Raw genomic sequence first — 22,987 nt, forward strand, 5'->3', positions numbered from 1 at the left:
TGGCCTGGCACGCGTCCGGGTGGTGGCCACCTCCGTCCTGCGTGGCCCCCGGGCAGCCCTGGCTGGGTTCTGAGCGTCCCGAGCGTGTTCCGGGAAGGTGACTCAGCGACGCTTTCACGGGTCGAGAAACCATGCGAAACTAGGAACCGGGCGAGGAAGCGGGGGCGGGGCGGCATCGCCCTCTCGCAGGGCCGCGGCGGGTGTCCGCTGAGGTCTGATCTTGAACCTACAGGCCCCCACCCGCAACCCCCAGGAATCCGGCGCCAGGAGGGGAGCGCGGCGCTGCAGCCGCAGTGCCGCGGTCACGCGACGCGGAGACTCAAGCGCCTGCGGGAGGAGGGGGCTCCTTGCGGGAGCCGGGGCTCGATCCCTCTCCTCCCCCTTCGCCTGCCTTCTCCTCCTGCCAGGACTCCGGTCAAAGTCGGGGCTTTGGCGCCTAGAAGACGCGGGACGCGGGCGGGGTGCTCCCCGAGATCTCAGTCTTGGAGGGAGGGTGCTGCGGAGACCGCCAGGGCAGCCTCCCCCTTCTCCCCCGCTCGGGAGGGCACTTCCATCAGTCCTGAAAAGCCGCTGCCTTAAACCTTGGAGTCTGGTGGGAAACTGAGGCCCTCGGGAAAGGAAGACCTGGCTGTGCAGGAGTCCGCAGGGAGAAAGCCCACCTGCCACTGGGTCCCTCCGCCTCCCAGCGCCCCGGGCTGGAGCCCTTGGGGTCGTGGGGCCGGACGGGGGCGGGGTTGACTGGAAACCGAGCGACGAGGGAGGCGGAGCAGCCTGCTGGGCTCATTATCCGGCCTCCGGGGGCCCAGCGGGAGGGAGGTGAAGGGCCGAGCCCTCTGGCCCCGGTTCCAGTCTGCACAATGGCTGCTCTGTCCTCCCAGCGGCCTCGCCCCCGCCTCCACCCCCACGGTCCCTGCTCTGCCCTCCTCATTCTTGTCCGTCACCTCCCCCCTCCAGGCTGCCTCCCTCCAGGCCCACACCGCCCTCCAGCCCCTCTCTAAAGAGCTTTATTTCATCTCCAGAAACACTCATCAGCGTCCCTGGCCCAAGAGACAAGATTGAGCAAAAGCAAGATGCTTTGCCCCTTTGATAACGGGGAACTGAAACCCTGAGAGGTGAAGGGTCTCGCCTAAGCCACGGAACCAGTTCCCGACAGAGCTGAGAAGCAAACACAGGTCCCAACCCCCAGGCTGAGAGGCCCAGCTGACCCCAGGCTTCTAGCTGATCTCTGAGTATCTGTCGGCCCGGTGGGTTGCTTGCCACAGAGCTGCCCCAGTAACCCAGCTGCTGGGTCTCCCTGGGAAAGAGGAAGCAACCCGAAGCCCTCTCCAGGCTTCATCATCCAGGTTCTGATTAAGCAACTAGCTGCTGTGGCCAAGGGCCTCTGGAGTCAGGCTTGATCTGTGCTGATCGCCAACCCGCAGGTAACACCTGTCTCCCAGGTGAAAGAGACTGCCTTTCCATCTCCCCCAGCCACCCTCCTTCCTCCTTGAGGGCAGCCTTCCCAGGTGGACACACCTGAGAACCCCCTTTTTTTTTCTTCTTCAGAGAAAGAAAGCAGGCATTCATGGGGCCTGGCCCGGCTCTCTGGAAACTTGGAGCCAAGGCCGCCAGACTGCAAATGACTTGCTTTTATTAGGAGAGGCTTCCTGTCATCTCACCTGTTCCTGAGGTTTTCAGCTCCCAAGTTGAACTGGAGGACCTCGAGGCCTCCCTTGACCTCAAGTCCTTTCTGCCTGGGAGGCTGCAAGGGCAGGGGAAGGGAGGTATCCAGCCCTGCAAACTGTGTTGTTGTTGTTTTTTTAATGTATTTTTGTGTTTGGTTGGTTTTGGTGGTGGTTGTTTTAGCCGCGCCGCACGGCATGTGGGATCTTAGCCCCCCGACCAGGGATCGAACCCGTGTCCCCTGCTTTGGAAGCGTGGGGTCTTAACCACCGGACTGCAGTTTGCAGGGATGTCCTGCAAACTGTTTTTAAGACTTGTGTTCTGGGACAGCCCCAGATGTGGTTTTCCATTCTGAGATCCTGGTGACCGTGCCATTGAGGCATTGAGGAGTGTGCCACACATGGATATCCAGGAGAGCAGACCGGTCACACAAGATTCTTGGCTTCTTGCAGGGAATGTTACGGGTTTCTGTCCCTGCGGCGGTTCAGCCACCCTGGGTGTGGTGGAGGGAGCCTAACTCGACCTCTTGCGTGGCCTACTTCTCCTCACGGGTGTCCTCGCCAGGGCTGGGAACCAAAGTCTCTTCTGGGCCTCTGGGCTCTGCCTGCCACACACCCCCACCCGCAGGCCTGCTGAGAGGGACACATCCCTTTCAGGGGAATTCGCGGGCACAGCCCTCCCCGTGGAAGCCTGCGAGCCTCACCCGCTTCACTCATTTCAGATGCTTGCCCGGCATCTGAAGGCATTTGTATTAGTTTCCTGGGCTCATCGCAACAAGGTGCCACCAACTGGGTGGCTTAACAGAAATTTACTGTGTCACTGTTCTCAAGAAATCCAAGATGAGGATGTTGGTAGGGTCGGTTCCTTTGGAGGGCTGTGAGGGGGAGTCTGTCCCAGGCTGCTCTCCTCGCTCTGGTGGTTGGCTAGCAAACTTTGGTGTTCCTTGACCTGTACATGGCATCACCCAGACTCTGCCCTCATCGTCACACGGCCCTCTTCCCTTGTGAAAGGTCTGGCTGAGATGTGTTCTTTTAGGGTCTGCCTTCTCTTCTGTCGGGCATGTTCTTTTTCGAAAGCAAATTACTCTGGGAGGGAAAACCAATAAGTTATCAGGACTCTAGTGTGAATGGAGGTATCCATTTTAAACTAAAAAAATCTAACAATACTAGGTGTCCCCAAAGAGGACAACAGGGCACACTCGTGTGGGTGTCGCAGGAAAGGTGTCTGGGAGCTGGACCTGCCCGCCTCCGCTGTTGGGAGGAATTGTTTATATCTGCGCTGGCTGCCGGGTGGCTTTGCCCAGGCTTGCACACTGCCCCGGCTACCTTGACTTTCAGATCTTACCTCATACCTTGGCTTATGGCATCTCTGGCATCCTGAGCAGGTGCGTTTATTCCCCAGGCCTCGGAAGAACAAAGCTGAGTTTTGTGTTAGTGCACCGGGTTCCTGTCGCTGCACCACTTTATTATCCTGCAGTACTGAAGGTCAGAAGTTTAAAACGGATTGACGGGGCTGTGCTGTCTTCCTGCTCTAGCTTCTAGAGACCTGCATTCCTCGGTTCAGGACCCCCTCCTTCACCTCCGAAGGCGGCAGCACAGCATCTTCAGGTCTCTGTCTGACTTCTGCTTCTGCTGTCACGTCTCTGACTTTGACCTTTCTCCCTCCCTCTTACAGGGTCTCCTGTCTTTGTGATGACATTGGCCCTACCTGGCTAACCCAGGATCATCTCCCCATTCAAGAGCCGTAACTTAATAGCGTCTGCAAAATCCCTTTTGCCATATAAGGTAACATATTCATGGGTCCCAAGGATTATGACGCAGCCGTCTTTGGGGGGCTGTTATTTTGCTAACCACAGCTGGGTAGGAAAACTCTGGGAACCGTGTCCTTACTTGGCTACAGAACCTTCGTTCTAGCATTCCTTACCTCCCCAGTGCTACCAACTGAACACATACCAGGAACTTAGTTTCCCCCAGATTAGCATTTGTCGTGGTGGGACCGAAAACACTCTTGCTGAGGTCATCGACACCTGATTCTGTAGACCTTTTGGTCTTTGACTCATCCGGCAGAGGCCCCTGCAAAGAAAGCTGGTTTCCATTTTTTTTTTTTTTTTTTTTTTTTTTTGCTGTACGTGGGCCTCTCACTGTTGTGGCCTCTCCCGTTGTGGAGCACAGGCTCCGGACGCACAGGCCCAGCGGCCATGGCTCACGGGCCCAGCCGCTCCGCGGCACGTGGGATCTTCCCGGACCGGGGCACGAACCCGTGTCCCCTGCATCGGCAGGCGGACTCTCAACCACTGTGCCACCAGGGAAGCCCCTCCATTTTTTAAAATTACCCAGGAGGGAAAAAACAAATTACCCAAGAGAGAAATTGACATCTTCACTAAATAGAGTAATTATAGGTTTGCAAAGGACTTTTCACCTGAGGAAGGGGTGGGGAGCAGACCAGCCCATCCATTTCCAGCCTGGCAGGAAGGGCTTACCACAGGGCGCAGCCTGCTGGGTATTACACAACATGTGCGGTCCGCTCAGCTCCTGTCATGTGACCCGACAGTCCAGCTACTTCTGTCCTCTGTGGTAAGTCTGGACCAGGCCAGCCACATGGAGAACCGTGGCTAGGAACCTTCCACAGGCTCCCGCTGACACCAGCTCTGGTTTGGGCCCAGCGTGGGCTCTGGCCTGGTCTCCAGCGCCCTATCCCCCATCCTGGATACTTGTGAGGGGAGAGACGATCCCCTTCTGAGGCTGCAGCCAGTCCCCACCCCACCCACCTGTGCTTTGTAATCACTTACTCGTTTATACTGGCTTATACTGGTTCGGAGACACTGTGTAACTGGTGAACGTTCTCATTCAAGGGAAGAGAAGCCATCAGCCACGTGTCAAACTGCTTTGGGTGCTTCCCAAAAGGAGAACTTCTGGGAAGCGGGAAGAGGGGCCTGGCCCCTCTACAGTCGGTCGGGCAGCAGGAGAGCCGAGCCGCTTTTATCTGGGAGTAGCCTGGCGTCCAGGCCGAGGGGATGGGTGTGTCACAGTTTTCCGGGGGCTTTTTGTTGTGCAATGTTTTCCACTTTCACATCTCTCTGAAGCTAAGCTATGTCCTTGGGTTGTTCCCAAAGCAAACAGACAGCGGGCTGGACACAGTGCGTTAGCGCTAATGATCTAGGGTGGTTTCCTGGTACCTGCGGATGGATCCCTTTCTCCGAGCAAAGGTGAAGTCCTAGCTCACCCCCTCCGGAGATGCTCATTCTGCCTTGGGAACGCCCTTTCGAGGCGCCCTGCTGGCCCCTGGTGGCCACCTGGGGATGCGTCCCTCTCTCGTCTTTTATCCAAACGGTGCAGCCACTCAGGCCTCCTCCACAGAAGCCAATTTGTTGGAGGCAAAAGAGGGGCCGGCGCGCTTCTTTGCCAAGCTGCAGAGAGGGAGGCTGGAGTGGGCTTGCCTGCCCGAGGCTTATTATCCACATCCTGAGAATAGAAATTCCCCCTTCCTGGAGGCTGGCCTCCTGAAGGTCAAACCCTTCGATTCTTTCCAGACACAACCTTGGTAGTTTAAGTAATGAATATACAGGATGGGCTGGACAGGGGTCGAGGAGAGGGGCCCGGGGCAAGGGACACCGTAACTTCATTCCACACGTGTGCCCCCAAGGCTTTGTGCAGCCAAGGGAGTGATGCTGTGCTGATCCGACAGGAGAACCATTTCCAAAAGCGGCTCGTTGTTCTTTTTGCTCATTGCCCGAAAGCACTGACCACAGCAACGTGACCGGCATCTTGAAAATGAGTTGAGATGTCATTTCTCCTTCAAGGCACCATCAGATGATCCTAGCAGCCTCCTCTGAAACTCCCCGTTTCAAAACAGAATGGGGAACCTAGTGATTACCTGTCAAAGCCTACAGACTAAAGAGTGAAATTATGTTTAAAAAACAAACAAAAGAGGGAATGGGCTTGGAGAGCGCTCCTGAGCTGTGAGGAGCGTATAGGTGGGGGCTGAAGAACATATCCTTTCTTTGCTCTTGCTGTCTCCTTCCTAGAGCTGCAGTCGTTGCGGTTCTGTACACAGAAGTCCTCGAGAGAAATGCTTGTGGGCTGCTCTCCCAACCGCATCCCTCTGGCGGATCCAGGGGAGGGAGCCCTATCTGGGTGCCAGGTGGCTGCTGCAGTGGTGCAGAGCCCAGGAAGGGCACAGTCCAACACCCCACCTCCTCCTGGCTCCGTGCAGCAGGCTGATGGGTCCGGGGAGGGAGGGACAGACAGACGGCTCTGATGCAGAGTTAGAAGGACAAATCCATCTTCCTGACTCGGCATGACCTAGAAAAATCCATAGCATCAGAACTTGGTATTTGCAAACAAGCACAAGGATCCTGTCTTTTTTTTTTTGTTTTTTTAAGGATCCTATCATTTTAAGCTGAGGTTCCAGTTGCCATGTGACAAGTATCTGTGACCACTCGGTTCTCAGACTGAGAACTTTGAGCACTTAAGGAGGGAAGACAGTCTAATTGCAAAATATGTGTAGCGTGGAATCGGATCTGCCGCCTTCATCTCTTGGCAGGGGTAAGTGTTATCCTAAGGGGAGAGGTGTGTTGAGTCCTCAGGGGTGCATCTGTTACCCCGATTTGCAGCCATTAGTGGTGCAGGAGCCACACAGGCTGGGGAGAGGCTGAGTGGCGGCCCGGAGACAAGCAAACCCCAGGACACTGAAGACCAGGTCTCTGAGGTCTCAGGCATTTCTGAAATGCTGAGGACCCTGAGTGGAATAGCAGAAGCCTAATTCTAATTCTAAACCAAGACTTGGATATCTGTGTGTACTTAACAATGACTAGCAGGTCGCCCGTGAAGAAATGGTCCTAAGAGATGTGGAAGACAAATCTGGAATACCCACCAGCCCTTGAGAAAAATATCTTAAAATTTTTTTTTATTGAAGTATAGTTGATTTACAATGTTGTATTAGTTTCAGGTGTATAGCGATTCAGTTATCCATATACCTATATTCTTTTTCAGAGTCTTTTCCATTATAGGTTATTACAAGATATTGAATATAGTTCCCTGTGCTATACAGTAGGTCTTTGTTTTTCTATTTTATATATAGTGGTGTGTATCTGTTAATTCCAAATTCCTAACTGAACCTCCTCCCTACCCCCAAGAAAAATATCTTGTTTTTTTTCTTTTGGGCTGAGCCACATGGCTTGTGGGATCCCGAGACCTCGGCAGTGAAAGCGTGGAGTCCTAAGCACTGAACCATCAGGGAATTCCTGAAAAATATCTTTTAGAAAGGAGAGGCTTGGGACTTCCCTGGCAATCCAGTGGTTAAAGACTCTGAGCTTCCACTGCAGGGTGTGCGGGGTCTATCCCTGGTTGGGGAGCTAAGATCCCGCATGCCACGTGGCAGGGCCCCCCCAAAAAAAAGGAGAGACGCAAGGTTCCTCAAAAAGTTAAACATAGAGTTACTGCATGACCCAGCAGTTTCACTCCTGGGTACTTACCCAAGAGAACTGAGAACATGTGTCCACACAAAAACTTGTACACGAATGTTCATAGCAGCTCTATTCACAATAACCGAAAGGTAGAAACAACCCAAGTGTCCATCAACAGAGGAATGGGTAAAAGAAATGTGGCATATCCATCCTCAGGAATAGCATCTGGCCGTAAAAAGTAAGGAAGTCCTGATCTATGCTACGGTGTGGATGAACCATGAACATTATGTGAAAGGAGTGACAGAAGCCATATACAAAAGGCCACATATTGTGTGATTCCATTTAAAGGAAACGTCCAGAATAGGTAGACAGAAAGCAGGCTGGTGGTTGGCCGGGGTATGGGGAGACACTGCTTAATGGATGTGGGCTGTATTTTGGGTGATTTTATTTTAGGGTGATGGTTTTATTATGGGTTTTGTTTTGGAACTAGTTAGAGGTCACGGTTACACAACATTGTGAATGTGCTACGTGCCACTGACTTGTTTATTTTATGTTATGTGCATTCATCCGAATTTTTTTTTAAATGTTCATTTACTTTATTTATTTATTCCTTTTTTCTTAATTTGGCCACGCCTTGGCTTGCGGGATCTTAGTTCCCTGACCAGGAATTGAACCTGCGCCCTCGGCAATAAAGGTGCAGAGTCCTAACCATTGGACCTCCAGGGAATTCCCAAATTTTATTTGATTTTTATTCAATGAGGGACTTGAACCAGCCGTGACCCTTTCAGGATCATTCTTTTGTGATGCACAAAAAGTCCATTTCTAAGGATGCAGTTGAAATTCTGATTTGGGTGGTGGTAGATATTTTTCCAGGCATTTGTTAAAGAAGGGGAAGGAGGACTTCTTCAGGACCATCTTGATGGGGGCAGGGACCACTCCCTGGGGTCTTGAAGCGGTGGGGGAGGGAGTAGAGATTGGGCTCAACTGTGAATATAAGGAAAGGTGGGAATGTGTAGCCAGGGAGCAGATCGGGGTCAGTGGATGGAAGATTACTGAGAGGAAACATCAGGGGAAAGGGGAGATTTTCGCTAAACCGACCTACCTGAACTTGCCAAGGGCAGGCCAGGGGGCTCAGACATCACCCCAGGGTGGTGGAGGATGGGGAACCTCAACAGATATTGAAGGTGACCAGACATGGAGGATGGGGGTTTTTGGCTAAACTGACTTGGCAGGATTCTTGCTAGAACTGGACTCTGCAAAGCAGGACACAGAAGCCCAGGGTTTGAGACCTAGTCAGAAGAGGGCTCAGATGAGCCCGATTAGATCAAAGAGAGAATCTTTCTCCTTGTCACTAAATTTTTCGGAGTCCAGTAATGTCAGCCTCATGGAACCATTCAGAGGCTCCTTCCCTCTTCTCTCAGGGGTGAGGGGTGGCTGCCAGTGCTTTGGTGGCATTATTTGGAGGGACTTATCTTGTCTCAAAAGTAGTGTCACCTTGCGGGGGCCCTAAATGCCGATCTTTTTTTTTTTTTTTTAAATGCCGATCTTTGGTCACTGTTATTTTCTTTTCATTTCTCTGTATTTCCCTCCATAGTTATGCAATATGTGTGAGGTTTGTTTTTTTTTAAGAATGTGTATATGTGTGTGTGTGTGTGTGTGTGTGTGTGTGTGTGTATGTATAACTGAAGCACTTTGCTGTGTGGAGTTTTTATTGAAGTATAAATATATACAGGAAAGCACACAGATCATAAACTATGAATTTATGCACTAACACACCTGCATTAATAAAAGAGCACATCCTAGAAACCCCTGGTGCGCCCTCCCAGCCACTCGCCGCCCCGCACAAGATAACCACTCATGCAGTGTATTTTTATATTTGGGAAGAAATACTTAAAATTTAAACAAAGTGAAAATACATTAGAGATGGAAAAATCTTAAATCCAGCCCTTTTTATTTGTGAAGGCTCTTCCAAATGGCTCAGACGTGGTAAGGGCTGAGGGCTCTAAGTGGGTTTGGCCTCGGGATATTCCTAAAGGACAGCAGGAGGCAGCTGGCAATAGCCACGGGATCAGCTGATGGACCCATCTCCTTTCTGGGTCATTTGGCACCTACCTGGGCTCCCAAACTAGCCAGCACATTGGAACCCCCCGGTGGAGCTTCAGTACTACGGATACCTGGGTCCCACCCGCAGAGATTGTGATTTAACTGGTCTGCAGTGTGGCCCCAGCTTCAGAGTTCTTCAAAGCTCTGAAGTGATTCTAATATGCAGACAGGGCTTCCCTGGCAGTCCAGCAGTTAAGACTCTGTGCTTCCAATACAGGGAACGCAGGTTTGATCCCTGGTCGGGGATCCCACATCCTGTGCAGCGAGGCCAAAAAATTTAAAAATTAAAAATAGATAAATAAAAAAATATGCAGACAAATGTGGGAACTACTGACTTAGCATAAAAGGAAGATCTGAAGCCTGTTTTCCAAGCAGGCAGGCAAACTCAAAGGCCTCCCAGAGATTCTGTAACTGCCACAAAAAGCTTTCTTATTCAGGAGGATCATGAATTGTCATGGTCCCACTGACTATTTCACGTCTGGAAATGAGTCAGGCATACTACAGAAATGACACATACTATTACAGCCTCTCCCCACATCCTCCCAGACACTGGCTTGGGAATGTGGGAATAGTGACAAAGCTGGCTACCACCCAGGCTCCAGGAAAATGGGGGGAGGGGAGGCTCTGCAGTTATTACAGTCACTCCCACTAGGTGTGTCAAAGCAGATGCTCTTGTGAATTTAAAAAAACTCAATTAAATCTTATTTCCCTGTTGGAGAGTAATACAATTTTGAAAATGCTCTTTCTTAATATTGAATTGGTATTTAATTACCAGGGGGATTCGACCTTCCCTGAAAGGCAGATGCAGTTACCTTCCCACCATGAGGACTCTCACCCTGAGGGTCAGCCTTGGAAGTTCCTGCCCCCTCCACCTCATCACACTGTACCTTCATGATATAGGTCAGATTTCTTAGAACCTGTGTTTCTATGGTGGTTGTGTGGAATAGTGGTTTAAAATTTACGGAAGGGGCTTCCCTGGTGGCGCAGTGGTTGAGAGTCCACCTGCCGATGCAGGGGACACGGGTTTGTGCCCCGGTCTGGGAAGATCCCACGTGCCACGGAGCGGTTAGGCCCGTGAGCCATGGCCAGTGAGCCTGCGCGTCTGTAGCCTGTGCTCCGCAACGGGAGAGGCCACAACAGTGAGAGGCCCGCGTACTGCAAATAAATAAATAAATAAATAAAATAAAATTTACGAAAGAATGGGAAAGGAGTGACAGGAGGAAGAAATGGGCAGGTGGGGGAGGACGGGGAGGGGGGTGCAGGGGCAGCTGGAATGCTTTCGTGTCAAGGGTTACCCAGCTTGTGAGCTGGTACTGTGCCTAGGCTACTTGGGCTTGGAATGGTGTTTGACCTGTATCTTTCCACCAGCCCAGATATCCCACTTGTGCAAACCCTTCTTGGACAATCACTAGAAAGACAAGTAAGTTTTCATCCAAGAAAGCACCATATGTTTCTTCAGAAACCTTTCAAGTACTTGACTCCCTAGGGAAGTGTTCTAATTATCTGTTTCCGAGTGAGAAACCACCCTAAGATGTAGTGGCTTGAAGCAATAATTTATTGGGTCCATCGTGGGTTGATTGGGCTCAGTCAGGTGGTTCTCACTTGGGGACTCATGTGATTACAACGTCAGTGGGCTGAACATCTGAGATGGGTCCCTCCCGTGGGACCATTGAGGCAGGCTCTCAGCTGGTTCAGCTGGGGCTGTCCGCCAGAGTGCCTGTGTGGACTCTCCATGTGACATGGCAGCTACGTTCCCAGAGGGAAGGTCTCAAGAGCATCATTCCAGGACACCCAGCGGAAGCTGTGTGGCTTCTCACGCCCTGGTTTTGGAAGTCCCAGGCCATCACTTGTGCCACATTCCACAGCTCAAGCAAGTCACTAAGGCCAGCCCAGATTCCAGGGAATGGAACCAGGGTCCTTCCCCCATGGTCGGGGAGGAGGGACTGATGGAGGCCATATTTAGGGGCTCTCAGTTACTTACCTTAGGAATTGAGAATTGGGACAAATTTAGGGAACTGCTTCACCCTTAAGGAAACTAGTTTGTAGCTTAAGAACAAGATTCCTTCAAATATATTTTCAGGAACCCCAGCGCCGTGTTGATCAATGCCCCAGCTTCCTTGGGTCTCCTTGCTTTAACTGAAACCAGCTACCCTGCCTGACGGCGTTCGTCCTTAAGCCTTCTCTCTACCCCCGGAAGCTGCTGCTTTTCCACTTCCTTCCTAATACAAGTGCTGACATTCATCACGCTCTTATTTTGTGCCAGACACTGTGCTGAGCAATGCATACACTTAGCCCGTTTCATTAGGAAGACTTGTCTTGTTGAAGTGCCCATTGAGAAAAGGTTGATTGTTTGTTTGTTTCCAGTAACCACCGCCAGCTGTGCTCTGTCCAAACCCCCTTTGTTACTGGCTGAAAGACTCCCCATTAAGGCACCTCAATCTGATTCCACTGATCCAGTCACTTCTTTTTGTTATTAAGGCAGCCCCACTTGGGAGTTTAAGACTGGTCCATTTAGGAACTCAAACTTGGGAATCCCCTGGTGGTCCAGGGGTTAGGACCCAGCACTTTCACTACAGGGGCCCCGGGTTTGATTACCTGGCACCGCAAGCCGTTGGCATGGCCAAAAAAAAAAAAAAAAAAGTGAAACTTATCTCAAGCACAGGCTCCAGCACTGAAGCAGGGACAAGGCCTATCTCTCACAAGCCGCCCACTGCTCTGTGCTTACTTTGTGAGGTTGAGGCGGAGGGGAGAGAAATAGAAAACAGATGTGTTTCCTGCGGTGACTAGTTGGGGGCGGTGATGTGGCTGTCCTGTGCCCTGGGTCTTTACTGCTGACCCAACTCATTCTCTGGAGCAGGGTTTCTCATCCTCAGCACTATTGACACCGGGGGCTGGATTATCCTCTGTTGTGGGGACCTGTCCTGTGCATTGTTTAGCAATATCCCTGGCCTCCGCCCACTAGATGCCAGGAGTACTTCCCAAGTTGTGCAACCAAAAATGTCTCCAGTCATTGCCAATGTCCCCTGGGAGCAACCTTGCCCTGGCCGAGAACCAGCGCTCCTTAGACTTGGTGTGGACAAGTGGGCGCCCCACAGGACTGCCAGCGGGGACTCTCTCCCAAGGGGCTCCCCTGGTTCCACATTCTTGCTGACCTTTGGAGGTGGCCTCATGCCATATTTATTGCTCTGAGGAGGTTCCCCAATCCCAAATCCCAGAATCTGCAATTCCATCCACACTCTGGATCCGACTCTGGGGCTGTGGGCTTGCACCCATCTTCTGAGGGGATGGGTGGATCCAGTCCTTTGCCTCCTGGCTGACTGCCCACCATGCCAGCTCCTCTGGGCACTGTCCAAACTGCAGGAGCCCCAGGGCAGATGCACCAGCCCACGGCCAAGCGGACAGCCAAGTGGGAGACAAGATGTTCGTCTCTACTGTCCCACACACTTTACAGTGACTCCACTGTGTCCCCAACCCCCCCCCCCCACCTGGTTTCCAGAAAAGCCAGTCTTCATGAAGAAGCAGCCTCTCACCCTTCCTCTCTCCCTTTTTCTTGAGGCAGGATGCCATGACACCGACTACCCATGGTTGGGCCAAACTTCACAGGTTAAGACCACCATCCTCCACAAGACCGTCCAGACACCAGCAGCAAGTCTGGGGGTCCCCTGGCCACACTCACTTTTGACCAGCTGGCTACAAATTCGGGGGTTCCCACTACCCCCTCAGGTTCAATCATTCACTAGAATGGCTCACAGAACTCAGGAAAGCGCTGTACTTGCTATTACAGTTCAATGCTAGCAAAAGGATGCAAATCTGAATCAGCCACAGGGAGAGACACCTACGGTGAGGTCGTGGGGTGGGGAGGTACCAAACTTGAAGCTTCTGGCGTCCTCAGGGACACGTTACCCTGTTGGCAGAGCACTGCCAACCAAGGAAGCTCACCGAGCTTGGGTGTCTAGAGGGTTTCATTATGTAGGCACAATCGATTAAGTCATTGACCATTGATTGAACTCAATCTCTATCTCCCCTTCCTTCCCCAGAGGTTGAGCTAATATCACGTGGTTTATCCTAAACTATCAGATAGAATTGGAGGGGCCCACCATGAATAACTGACCCTCCTATCTCTCAGGAAATTCCAAGGATTTAGAGGTGACCTCCCAGGGACCAGACAAAGGCCAGCCACATGCTGGATTACACACAGGATTGAAAGAGTCAGTGCTGCATGGCATCTCCCAGCCAGCTCCCGGCTGGTAGTTCTCTGAACGTAGAATGTGGGGTGCATTTTAATTCTTGGCAGTAGGCTCCGGCAATTCTTGGAAAGCAGGAAAGATCCTGCCAGGCACCTCCCTCCACCTTGTCACACATGCATCATCTCATTTAGTCCTCACCACCACCCCCAGGCAGGTAATATTGTGATCACCGTTCCACAGATGAAGAAACGTAGGTACAGGTTGACGGACTCCCCCAGGTGAACCAGCAGAAAAGGACTGAGTCCAGGTCTGTCTGACTCCAGAGCTGCCCCTTCATGGGCGATGGAGCCCTGCCTCCTGCACCCCCACTGGTGTAGTCCTACCAGCTCCTCAGGCGGCCTCCAGAACACCTCTCTTCCTCCTGCAAAGCCCTCCCTGTTCTGACCCTCTGCTACCGGGCTCACCACTCTGAACACCCCCTCTGCTGTTGCCCACTCCTGACGTCTCTGTTCCCCGCTCACCATCTTCTTGGCTCCAAGTTCTGAGAACGCGTAAACATTAGGTTCTGGGAGTTGGACGCCTGCCATAATCTCTCTCTCCAACCTAGAATGATCTTCATCCGCGTTTGACCTCATCCCCGGCTCTCGCGGTCGCGACCGGACCACCACCCCTTCTCCAATGCTAAACCCCACATGCCAGCCTGCCCTGCTTTCTCCCTCTTGTGGCCACGCTGTCATTCAGGCTTGCCTCTAAACCTCTGGCCTTGAGCACCCCACCCTCTTCCTCCTCCAATCCGCTGTCCTGAGGCTGTGGGGAAGGAGAGGAGGGGCAGTGCTTCGAGTGGGGACCACACGCAGCTCCGCGATGCTGCTGGGACTCTGCGAAGCCCGTTTCTCCTCTGCGGCCGCTCCCTTCCAGCCTCTGCCGCCAGGGGCGCTAGTGGGGCCCGCACGGCTGGAAGGGGAGAAAGGGCCGCTGCTTCCTGTCTGCTCTGCTTGGTCACCCGAGCATCACCCTGGCAATGGTGACATCTGGCTCCAGGCCCCAGTGTCCCTGCGCTCCCAGAACCTGCCTCTGTGCCTCTCAGAGGTACCGCACCAGCTGGGCAGTGCCTCCTCGCCGGAGATCCGAGTGGCATCTCCGTGGGACCCCTCCTCCAGGCTTCTAGAATCCCATAATCCCAACCTGTCCTCTTGGTTCCCCATTCATGGGGGTGGGGTAGCTGCTTCCTGTGGTCTCCCAGTGTCGGCTTTCTGCCGCTTCTATCTTGCAATACCCATTTAACCAATTCTCTATATTAAATTCTTTGTTAAAATAATGAATGTGTTGGGAATTCCCTGGCGGTCCAGTGGTTAGGCCTCTGCGCTTTCGCTGCGGAGGGCGAGGGTTCAATGCCTGGACAGGGAACTAAGATCCCACAAGCTGCTAGGCGCGGCCAAAAAAAAAAAAAAAGAAAGAAAGAACGTGGTTTGTTTTCCTGATTGCCTCTGACCTAATAAATATGTATAAACATTTCCCATCTCCCTTCACCTAATAGCTCATACGTGCCAGACGTTGTTTGGTTTGACATGTATTAACTCACTAATTATTATTACCCCCACTTTACAGGGGAGAAAACTGAGGCAAAGGGAGACATAATTGTTTGCTCGGGATCACACAGCTGTTAAGAGTGGCCTCCAAGAGCCTGGCTCCCGAGATAACACTCATCTACACACGCTGCAGCGTCTCACTGCTGACAGTGAGTTGGTGTAGCTGGGGCACTAAGTGATCACATAGTGTTCCCATTTATGGATGGACGAAAGCTATTTTTGGATATTTGTATTATGTGGGGTTTTTAGCTATTAGAGAGCCTGGATCCCCTTGAACCTGACACACTTAGGTCACTTGAGCCAGGAACCTTACAACTTTCTGAATTATTTTGGTCCATGATTTGTTGTAACCTGTCTCCTTAATGTTTAACCTTCTATCTTCTCAGCCCCGACTCCCCGTGGCCTTTTTCCTCCTTCCATGTCTTTCCCTATGAGCCTACCTTGCCAGTGTGCTGCTGTAAATCTGGAGATACGGGCGAGGAGACATCTCCTGTTTGGCAGACTCTAGAAGGTACTAGGAGGCACTATGGTCTCACCTTGAATCAGAGTCTTCAACGAGGTATGGGTATTGGTGATACCCTGAAATGCCTCCAAAGGCCTCCACCAAGAGTTCCTGAAAACCCCATGACAGAAGAGGTTCTATCCTACTGAGACTCTATGCTGGATTCCATTTCAGACTTTCCAGCGGCCGGCAGGGCAGCTGCTCTCTACCACTGCCCTTGCTGAAGCTGGGAAGGGTCACTCCCAGCGCGCTCGGCTCTGTCTGCCCAGTATTTTGCCCTCGCCCCCAGCATGGTTTCTGGTGTCCTATGGAGAGAATCAGCTTAGAGATCCAAGTCGGTATTATTTTTAGAACTAAAGATCATTCAGTCTCAGCTTGCTCCGGCCTGTTCAGGCAACAAGAACAGGGAAAAGGCTCACATTTTTCCAAAGTTCATGTCGGAGTAGTGCAACATGGAAGCAACACTTCTGAATCATTGCCTAAAGTGTTCTCCTTTGTTGCAAAGACTGACCTTGTCTTCCAAATAATTCATTCCCTGGGGACAAGGCTGAGCCATTCTGAACACACCCCTCTTTGTCTTCTCTGCTCATTCTTGGACAATTCTTCGTGCCAAATCTGAACCTGTGCTTTCTCTTCCAGTTTTTAGAAGAGAGGAGATTATATTTCCATAATTCATGCTGAACCTGCAGCCCAGTTAGCAACAGGATTTTTTTTTTTATAACTTGAAAACTGAAATTGGGTTGAATATGGAAATGTCAACTTGCACTGAGCAGAGCTGTCTTTGTTTTTGCAGGAAATGTCCAGCAGGTTTGGAGCCTCAAGGATCAGCCTGTTTTATAGAGAAACATTAAAACAACAACAACAACAACAAAAAAAACTGGAACTGAACAAGAGAATTCTCACTTCAAACTGCAAAAAACACATTCTTTGCAAAATGAGCAGAAGTGTCTTTCTACTCAGTCCAGACCCTGTATTGGTCAGAATTCTCCAGAAAAGAAACAGAACCAACATGATATCTATCTATTTAGAAAGCAAATGTTGAAGAGCTAAAAGGAAAAATAAAAAACACCACAATCAGAGAACAAGCAGATGAAAAATAATTAAGGTCATAGAGAATTTGACTACAACTAACGATCTAACCAACAGACGTAAAGCACGCACCCCCAAACGGTAGAACACGTATTCTTTTCAGGTGCATATAGGGCATTTACCTACATAGATCACATGCCGGGCCACCAAGTGTGTCTCAACACATAGCAGAGGATTGAATTCACTTAGGGTGTGTTCTCTCACAAAGTGGAATTAAATTAGAAATCAATAACAGATCTCTAGAAATCTCCCAAAGTTTAGAAATCATGCAGCACACTTCTAACAATTCACAGGACAAAGAAGAAATCACAGTGAAAATTACAAAGATTCTCAGACATAAAAACCCATGTCGGGACTTCCCTGGTGGTCCGGTGGTTAAGACTTTGCGCTTCCACTACAGGGGCACGGGTTTAATCCCTGGTTGGGGAACTAAGATGCCGCGTGGCGCGGCCAAAAAAAACAAAACAAAACAAAGCCATGTCATTTTCAGCAAATGGCAAACAGCTCAGAAATCCACAGACCTAGGGCGTGGCCTGGAGAAAGCAGGGAGATGGAGAGGGAGACTCAGGCCGTATCAGGCTAAGGAGTTTGGGCTTATAAACTGTGGAAAGCCCTGGAGGCTTTTAACCAGGGGATCTGCTCTGTGGATGTAGAGGGTGGACTAGAGATACTGGAGGGAAAGAAGGACGGAACGTGAAAGAATGAGGCCAGTTGGGAGGCCCCTGCCTGAGATACGAGATCAATAGCTGTTCTCTGGGGCTTCTCTGGGGCTTCCCTGGTGGCACAGTGGTTAAGAATCTGCCTGCCAATGCAGGGGACACAGGTTCGAGCCCTGGTCCGTGAAGATCCCACATGCCGCGGAGCCACTAAGCCCGTGCGCTGCAACGACTGAGCCTGAGTTCTAGAGCCCGTGAGCCACAGCTACTGAGCCCACGAGCTACTGAGGCCCGTGTGCCTATAGCCTGTGCTCCGCAACAAGAGAAGCCACTGCAATGAGAAACCCACACACCACAACGAAGAGTAGCCCCGGCTCGCTGCAACTAGAGAAAGCCTGCACTCAGCAACAAAGACCCAACGCAGGCAAAAGTAAAGAAAGAAATAAAAATAATAAATTATATATAAAAAAAATAGCTGTTCTCTATATCACTCGTTGGGTCCACGGATACGAGTAGAGCCCCTACCACGTGCCAGGCACTAGGAGGTCACTAGGGGTTCCTTCTCCCAGATACATTTTGTGAGCCATCCCAGCGCCACACAGATTGTTATACATAGGTCATAAAGTGGGAAAACTTCCAACAGTGTAATCTAAATGTTCATTTTTTATGAAGCTTCATGTTAAAACAGAGCATGGTTCTGTAGTTCTTTTTTTTTTTTTTTGCGGTACGCGGGCCTCTCACTGCTGTGGCCTCTCCCGTTGCGGAGCACAGGCTCCGGACGCGCAGGCTCAGCGGCCATGGCTCACGGGCCCAGCCGCTCCGCGGCATGCGGGATCCTCCCGGACCGGGGCACGAACCCGCGTCCCCTGCATCGGCAGGCGGACTCTCAACCACTGCGCCACCAGGGAAGCCCCGGTTCTGTCGTTCTTGATGCCAGGCTGAGATTAAATGCCTAGCCTGAGGGCGCTTCCATGGCATTCTGTGCCTAAATCCCAGCCTCCTCCCTCCGTGCCTGAGCCAATCTGTGAGGGCAGCTGTTTCTCATAAGTAGCTCCCAAATGGTTATCCCAAATTCATCTTTTATGACCCTTCTTCCCTATCTTACCAGTGGAGAAATAAGGTAAGTTTGTAGGAACTTAGACATTGAGGCTTGGGGAAGGTGAGTACTTCCAATCTTAAATTTTGTGATTTCTTGTCAGAGAAATTGATTATTAATCCTAGTGAGAGACCCACAGCAGGGTGAAGAAGGTAGGAGGACTTATTATTAAAAACCACAAAAGTTTTTTTTTTTTTTTTTAATAAATTTATTTATTTTCTGCTGTGTTGGGTCTTCGTGTCTGTGCGAGGGCTTTCTCTAGTTGCGGCGAGCGGGGACCACTCTTCATGGCGGTGCGCGGGCCTCTCACTGGCGCGGTCTCTCCTGTTGCGGAGCACAGGCTCCAGACGTGCAGGCTCAGTAGCTGTGGCTCACGAGTCTAGTTGCTCCGCGGCATGTGGGATCCTCCCAGACCAGGGCTCGAACCCTTGTCCCCTGCGTTGGCAGGCAGATTCTCAACCACTGCGCCACCAGGGAAGCCCCCACAAAAGCTTTTAATAAGAGGGAGGCAAGGGTGTCAGAGTGGGTAAGGATATGTGAATGGAAGCAAAGGTCAGAGAGAGAGGTTTGAGGACGCTAGGCTGCTGGTTTTGAAGATGGAGGATGGGGACCACTAGCCAAGGAGAGAAGTGGCCTCTATAGAGTGGAAAAGGCAAGGAAATGGATTCTCTTCCAGAACATCCGGAGGGAAATCAGCCTGCCAACACCTTGATTTTAGGACTTTCGACCTCCAGAACTAAGATTGTGTAAGCTTGTGTTGTTTTAAGCCACTTGGTGGTAATTTGTTACCACAGCAATAGGAAACAAATACAACTTCTAACACACTACATAATTTACTCAATTATTATGTTTATTTAAAAATTGCTCTCCCCCCTGCTAGGTGTACCTCTCCGGGGTAGGAATTTTTGTCTTTTTTTTTTTCCTCTAAAGTATCCCAAACAGCTAAAACGGGCCTGGCAAACAGTAGGTGCTCAGTAAATGTTAATAGATGGATAAATGGATAGATGCAGAAAGCGAGAGAAAGGAAAGAGTCAAGGATTCTCCTGAGACTTACTGACTGGGAACCTCACGTTATGTTTACTCACAGAGGGAATAGAGGAGCAGGTGCGGTTTGGAGAGAACTGAGAAAATGAAGATGGGTTTAGTTTGGGGTATATTAAGGTTTGAGGGGTTCTGTGGGATATATATATGGAAAAAATATATCTATATGGAAAATGTGAAGGGAAGTGGTTTCCTTTAGTTTTAGAAGGTAACGTGGCTTATGGCTGGGTCCATCGGCTGAACTTGTGTGCAGGTAAATAATTTGGTCTAAGCTATTTACCCCATAGCCCATTTGCTTTTTCCCTTTCCTTCTTTCTTTTCTTTCTTTTTCTCTTTCACCTGCTCTAGGAGAGAGGGGGTGGGTGCATCAGTAATTCTGGAGAGCCAGCTGGAATGTGGGTCAGGCTGCTACAGGCCCTGGGGCAGTTCAATTTCCAAATCCTGAAGCTGCAGGCTTCGGAGGCTTCGTGACACAAGAGTGACAATCAATTGCTCCCTCAGGCCCAATGTCACAACAGGCGGAGTCCTCAGAAGATGGAGAAGCAGGAGATCAGCTTCCCTCCCCAATCCTGAGGCAACTGATAACTAGTGACTCAAATGCTTCCCTGTCCTTTACTTTCTTCTTGGACCTCATTCAACAGGTATTGATTGCGTGCCTCTGGAACCCATCTCACTGCCCTGGACACTGGGAAACACGAAGAACTAAGTGACATACGATCTTGCCCTAGGAGGACTTACATCCTAGTCAGGAAGACAGATGTTCACAAAGCTAAATAAAAATAGAAGCAACTATACATGGTGCCACGCACGGTACCGCCCAGCGGGCGAGGGCGGCTTACTGTGGCTGAAGTATCTAGAAAGACTCAGTGGAGCAGATGTGACGTGAGTGGGTCTTTAAGGGACTGGAGCACATGGAAGGGGAGGAATAAAGGCTTTTCTGATTGAGAGCAAAGACTGGCAGGAGTGCCTTGACTCGTTCAGAGAGCCTTGCCTTACGTGCAGATGCAAGTTTGGAGTTTGTTTGGGGAATAAAGATCAGGCTCAGGAGTACCCCACCTTTTGGGCATTTTAGTATCCCAGGCAACCACCCGGAAATAACCCCGCCCTCCACTTTTCAAAGCAAGCCCAGCCTAGCGCGGCGCATGCGCCTCGCAGCGCTCTGGCGCTGTGTTATCATGGAGGCGCAGAGCTAGATCGTCAGCCACCTCGGAGGCTGACATTTTGGATCCTGGCGGAAAAGTTGGAAAGGCTGGCACCACTACCAAGTCAGGCTGCACCACCCAAGAAGATGAGAGCAAAAGAACTCCCGTGGAGCGACAAGATCAGGCGGCGGAGTGAATCCGTGCTGCTTGCCTCGGAAAACAAGCTTGTAGAGAGTTGCCCACCGCCCTGCCCTCATCTGAGATGGTGACTGTGCGGGTGCTCTAGCCGCGCCTTTTCGATTCCCGGAGGGGGCGGTGCCATCGTCACTGGCTTTGAGGTGGCTGCGGCGCAGGTCGCAGCGAGCTCTGGTTGCTCCAGAGCCCTTAGTAGCCTTTTGTACGAGGAGGGTGGGGGTCTCTGACCTCTTCCCTCCTGTGCCGGGTTTCTCGGTTCCTTCCCTACGCGGGCCTACCGCTCCCCCGTGCAGCCCCGCCGCGGGCCGGCTGTAACTGCGCCCCCGGGCCGGACGATGCCCAAGAAGCTGCTGCTGCTGCCCCCGCTCTCCGTGTCCTCCGCTTTCCGCGCCCCGCGAGCCTGCCCCGCCGCCCGCCCGGCCATGAACGCCGCCCGTACCGGCTACCGAGTCTTCTCGGCCAACTCCACGGCTGCCTGCACCGAGCTGGCCAAGCGCATCACCGAGTAAGGGGCGGGAGCCGGGGATGTCCCGAGGGGCCCCTCCCGGGAGACGGTCCTTGTTCCTCTTCGCCTCCACGTTCCCCGACCCGGGCGAGGGGTAATTTGACCCCATCGTCCTGCCCCTGGGGGAGGGAGTCGCAGAATCCTGCCGTTTCAGGTCTGGACAAACCCTTGGAGGTGACAGAGGATCACCCCCCCACCCCCAGTTCTGCAGCTGAAAAGCGTTCGTCTGACTCTTGCTGGCTTCTCCCCACCTCCGGGTCCTTGGACCGCTCGCCCTGCTTTCGGCTCCCCACTCCCACCTCCCAGGCGGTGGTGAGGATTCTGTAATCGCTGGATTAGCGCGCCTTGGAGAGAGGGGCTCTGGGTTTGGCTCCCTTTCCCACGGTTGGGGTTGACCTCTGAAGCTGGTCATTGCCATTCCCAAGTCTCCCCGAGGAGACGGAGGCCCGCACGTAGTTACAACACTGGGGACGGACGGTGCGGGTGCAGTAGGTGGGGGCGGCCGGAGGGCCTTGCCGGTGGAAGACGCAAGGTGCACCGACAGAAGTAGAGGTGTAGGGGAGGGCAGGGAGAACAGGGCAACCCTAGGGGAGCAGATTTGTCGGAGTTGGTGATAGAAACCATGGTCTAACCGTATTTTGTAAGTCAGTTAGATTCGATCAGGCTAAGTCTTGGCCTTTTTTTGTCTTTTTCACCTAAGGAAGCCTCTGGCCTCAAGTGGCCTTTGGGGTCTGAAGGCCTTGTCAGCCTTGCCCTGGGCAAGAGACTTGATTTTCCTGAACTTCATTAGTAAAATAGGGATAATTCCGTCTGTTGGACCCAGAACATTGTGAGCACGAACAAAATAATGTGGATCAAGCATCTAGCAGAGCAGAGGCTCATAGTGGCCCTCTGAATAATACATGTTTACTAAATGGCCTCTTTTCTAGTTGGCTCTTGTGAAGAATCCCAGAACCCTAGTGTAAAGGAAGAGCCTTTTGAGCCCTTTGCAAATAAACTTGTTATAAAATAAATAAGCTTGTCTTTTAACTTTTAAAGTCATTTTCACATTTTAAACAACTTACATTAGAGTTCTGTGGGTTTTTCAGAGTTGATAATTAATGGCATGAAGATATTTTAAAATTCTAGGTGAAATTGTAGAAGAAAGGGGAAACTTTTGTCATATTTTCTCAGTAATGCCTATGTTCTCTTCAGTTAGAGTTTTGAATGAGATTAGAAGAGCGTAAAAAAAAAAACCAAACAGTCCTTTTGCAATCTACTACCTAGTTTCTATTTCTAACCTCTGATTATTTGTCTTTCTTTTTGAGGCCAACTAAAATACTGATTTTAAATATAAAGCTTGTGTTTGTTTATCTTGGGTCATATTTACCACAGTGACCTTGGTAAGAGAAAGCAGAGGGAGGAGGGCAGATTTAAATAGTCAATGGTTTTGCTTTTTTTTTTTTTTCCTCCTTTTTTTTGCGGTATGCGGGCCTTTCACTGTTGTGGCCTCTCCCGCTGCGGAGCACAGGCGCAGGCTTAGGGGCCCAGCCGCTCTGCGGCACGTGAGATCCTCCCGGACCGGGGCTCGAACCCGTGTCCCCGGCATTGGCAGGCGGACTCCCAACCACTGCGCCACCAGGGAAGCCCCGGTTTTGCTTTTTTGTTTTTATATTTGGTTCTTGAAAAGTTTGTTCCAGAAAAGTTTTAAGTTTTAGCCACTTTTAAGTGTGCAATTCACTGACATTAAGTACATTCACAGTGTTGTGTGATTATCACCACTGTTCATTTCCAGATCTTTTAATCGTTTCAGACAGAAACTCCGTACCCTTTAAGC

The 22,987-nt window shown here is 51.2% G+C and overlaps 1 protein-coding gene and 1 long non-coding RNA gene across 4 annotated transcripts in view; both read left to right on the forward strand.

Annotated features, from left to right (window-relative positions):
* The first annotated feature begins 223 nt into the window (after nt 1–223).
* Nucleotides 224–19,228, forward strand: LOC137212368 (uncharacterized). Of its 3 annotated transcripts, XR_010937476.1 has the most exons (7): nt 224–1,421; nt 1,546–3,446; nt 6,044–6,206; nt 9,945–10,069; nt 12,729–15,094; nt 15,332–15,456; nt 16,241–19,228. It is a non-coding gene; the product is annotated as an uncharacterized lncRNA (long non-coding RNA). The 3 variants fall into 3 exon arrangements; XR_010937477.1 differs by lacking the exon at nt 224–1,421 and having other exon boundaries at nt 2,741–3,446; nt 14,965–15,094; nt 16,241–19,143; XR_010937478.1 differs by lacking the exons at nt 224–1,421; nt 12,729–15,094 and having other exon boundaries at nt 2,741–3,446; nt 16,241–19,139.
* Nucleotides 19,229–20,467: 1,239 nt separating this feature from the next.
* PRPSAP1 (phosphoribosyl pyrophosphate synthetase associated protein 1) overlaps nt 20,468–22,987 on the forward strand; it is a 31,054-nt gene continuing 28,534 nt past the window's right edge. Inside the window, exon 1 of the mRNA XM_067715840.1 lies at nt 20,468–21,171. Within this exon, the coding sequence (XP_067571941.1) occupies nt 21,002–21,171 (170 nt within the window). The 5' untranslated portion in view covers nt 20,468–21,001. The remainder of the gene's footprint in view (nt 21,172–22,987) is intronic.

This window comes from Pseudorca crassidens, chromosome 19 (genome assembly GCF_039906515.1).
Source record: "Pseudorca crassidens isolate mPseCra1 chromosome 19, mPseCra1.hap1, whole genome shotgun sequence".
NCBI lineage: Eukaryota > Metazoa > Chordata > Mammalia > Artiodactyla > Delphinidae > Pseudorca > Pseudorca crassidens.